Below are 1,138 nucleotides of genomic sequence, written 5' to 3' on the forward strand. Positions count from 1 at the left end.
ACCAATAAAATGATACATGTGTGCAATTCAAATCGGAGCCGTTATTTGAAAGTCCTTCCGCCTTGGTACGCGAATTTTCGTCAAGGTTGTACCAGCCAACCCACCACAACAACAAACATATTGGTCTTTCGAGCCGGATCGCTGCCAAGAAGAAAAACTTGTTTGTAACTTTAACGGACCGATTACTGAAATCTCGCTGTATTGCCATGTCTTCCGTTGAGGAGCTGTTGATCATGCAAGACCAGTATATGAATGCTGTGTCTCGTGCGTTGCCAAACTATAAGAAGCTCGGTCAAGCAAAATGGACTCCAGCCGTTACACGACAGCGTCTCACAACATTAAAGGAGACGTTTGCTAAATGCCAGGAATTCCATTGCAGAATCTCATTCCTTGCCGACGAGAAACTAAGGAATTCGCACCTGTACTTCACCCACAATTATTTCATCGCCTGCGAAGACTACTATAATGACGCTGCCGACTTCATGTCCGACGTTCTCGCCAGTCACGAAGACCACTCATCTCCATTCGGCGCCCTACGCGACGGAAGCAGCCTCTCTGATTCGTTCCGTGCTACGACGCATCTTTCCAGGATCAGCCTGCCAACCTTCGACGGGAGTACAGATAAGTGGGAAAGTTTCCGCGACAGATTCAGATCTTTAGTTTCCAGCGACCCTCATTTGTCAAACGTAGATCGCATGCACTACTTGTGCTCCTGTATAAAAGGGGATGCAAGTAAAGCGCTTGACCATCTCGCGGTCACTAATCAGAATTTCGAGGTCGCGTGAAATATTCTTGTGTCTCGGTATGACAACAAACGTCGCCTTATCACCGTTTATTTACACAATCTTTTCAATCTTCCGTCGCTTACCGCAAAAACCTCCAACAATCTTCGGAACCTCCGCGATCAAACTAACACAGCAATTCAAGCGCTCAAGAATCTCGGGCGAGCGGTCGAACATTGGGATGATTTGCTTGTGTTTTTAGTGGCTCAAAGACTTAATAAATTGTCGCGAAAGGCTTGGGAGCTCAAACTCGGAGACTCCATAGAGCACCCCCGTTATCATGAACTTGATCAATTTCTCGAGTCGCGTATTCGCGCATTAGAGGCGATCTTACTACCGCCAAAGGAAAAACCTGG

At 46.8% G+C, this 1,138-nt stretch overlaps 1 protein-coding gene across 1 annotated transcript; it reads left to right on the forward strand.

Annotated features, from left to right (window-relative positions):
* The first annotated feature begins 206 nt into the window (after positions 1 to 206).
* On the forward strand, positions 207 to 785 carry LOC143893589 (uncharacterized). Its single transcript, XM_077399123.1, has one exon. It carries the CDS (start codon positions 207 to 209, stop codon positions 783 to 785), a length of 579 nt encoding a protein of 192 aa, XP_077255249.1.
* The last annotated feature ends 353 nt before the right edge of the window (positions 786 to 1,138 follow it).

Source organism: Temnothorax americanus, unplaced genomic scaffold (genome assembly GCF_048541705.1).
Source record: "Temnothorax americanus isolate GAGA-0224 unplaced genomic scaffold, ASM4854170v1 Scaffold122, whole genome shotgun sequence".
NCBI classification, from domain to species: Eukaryota; Metazoa; Arthropoda; class Insecta; order Hymenoptera; family Formicidae; genus Temnothorax; species Temnothorax americanus.

What these genes read in the sequence shown, in the direction of transcription:
- LOC143893589 (XM_077399123.1), top strand. Translation starts at nt 207, where the DNA reads ATGTCTTCCGTTGAGGAGCTGTTGATCATGCAAGACCAGTATATGAAT.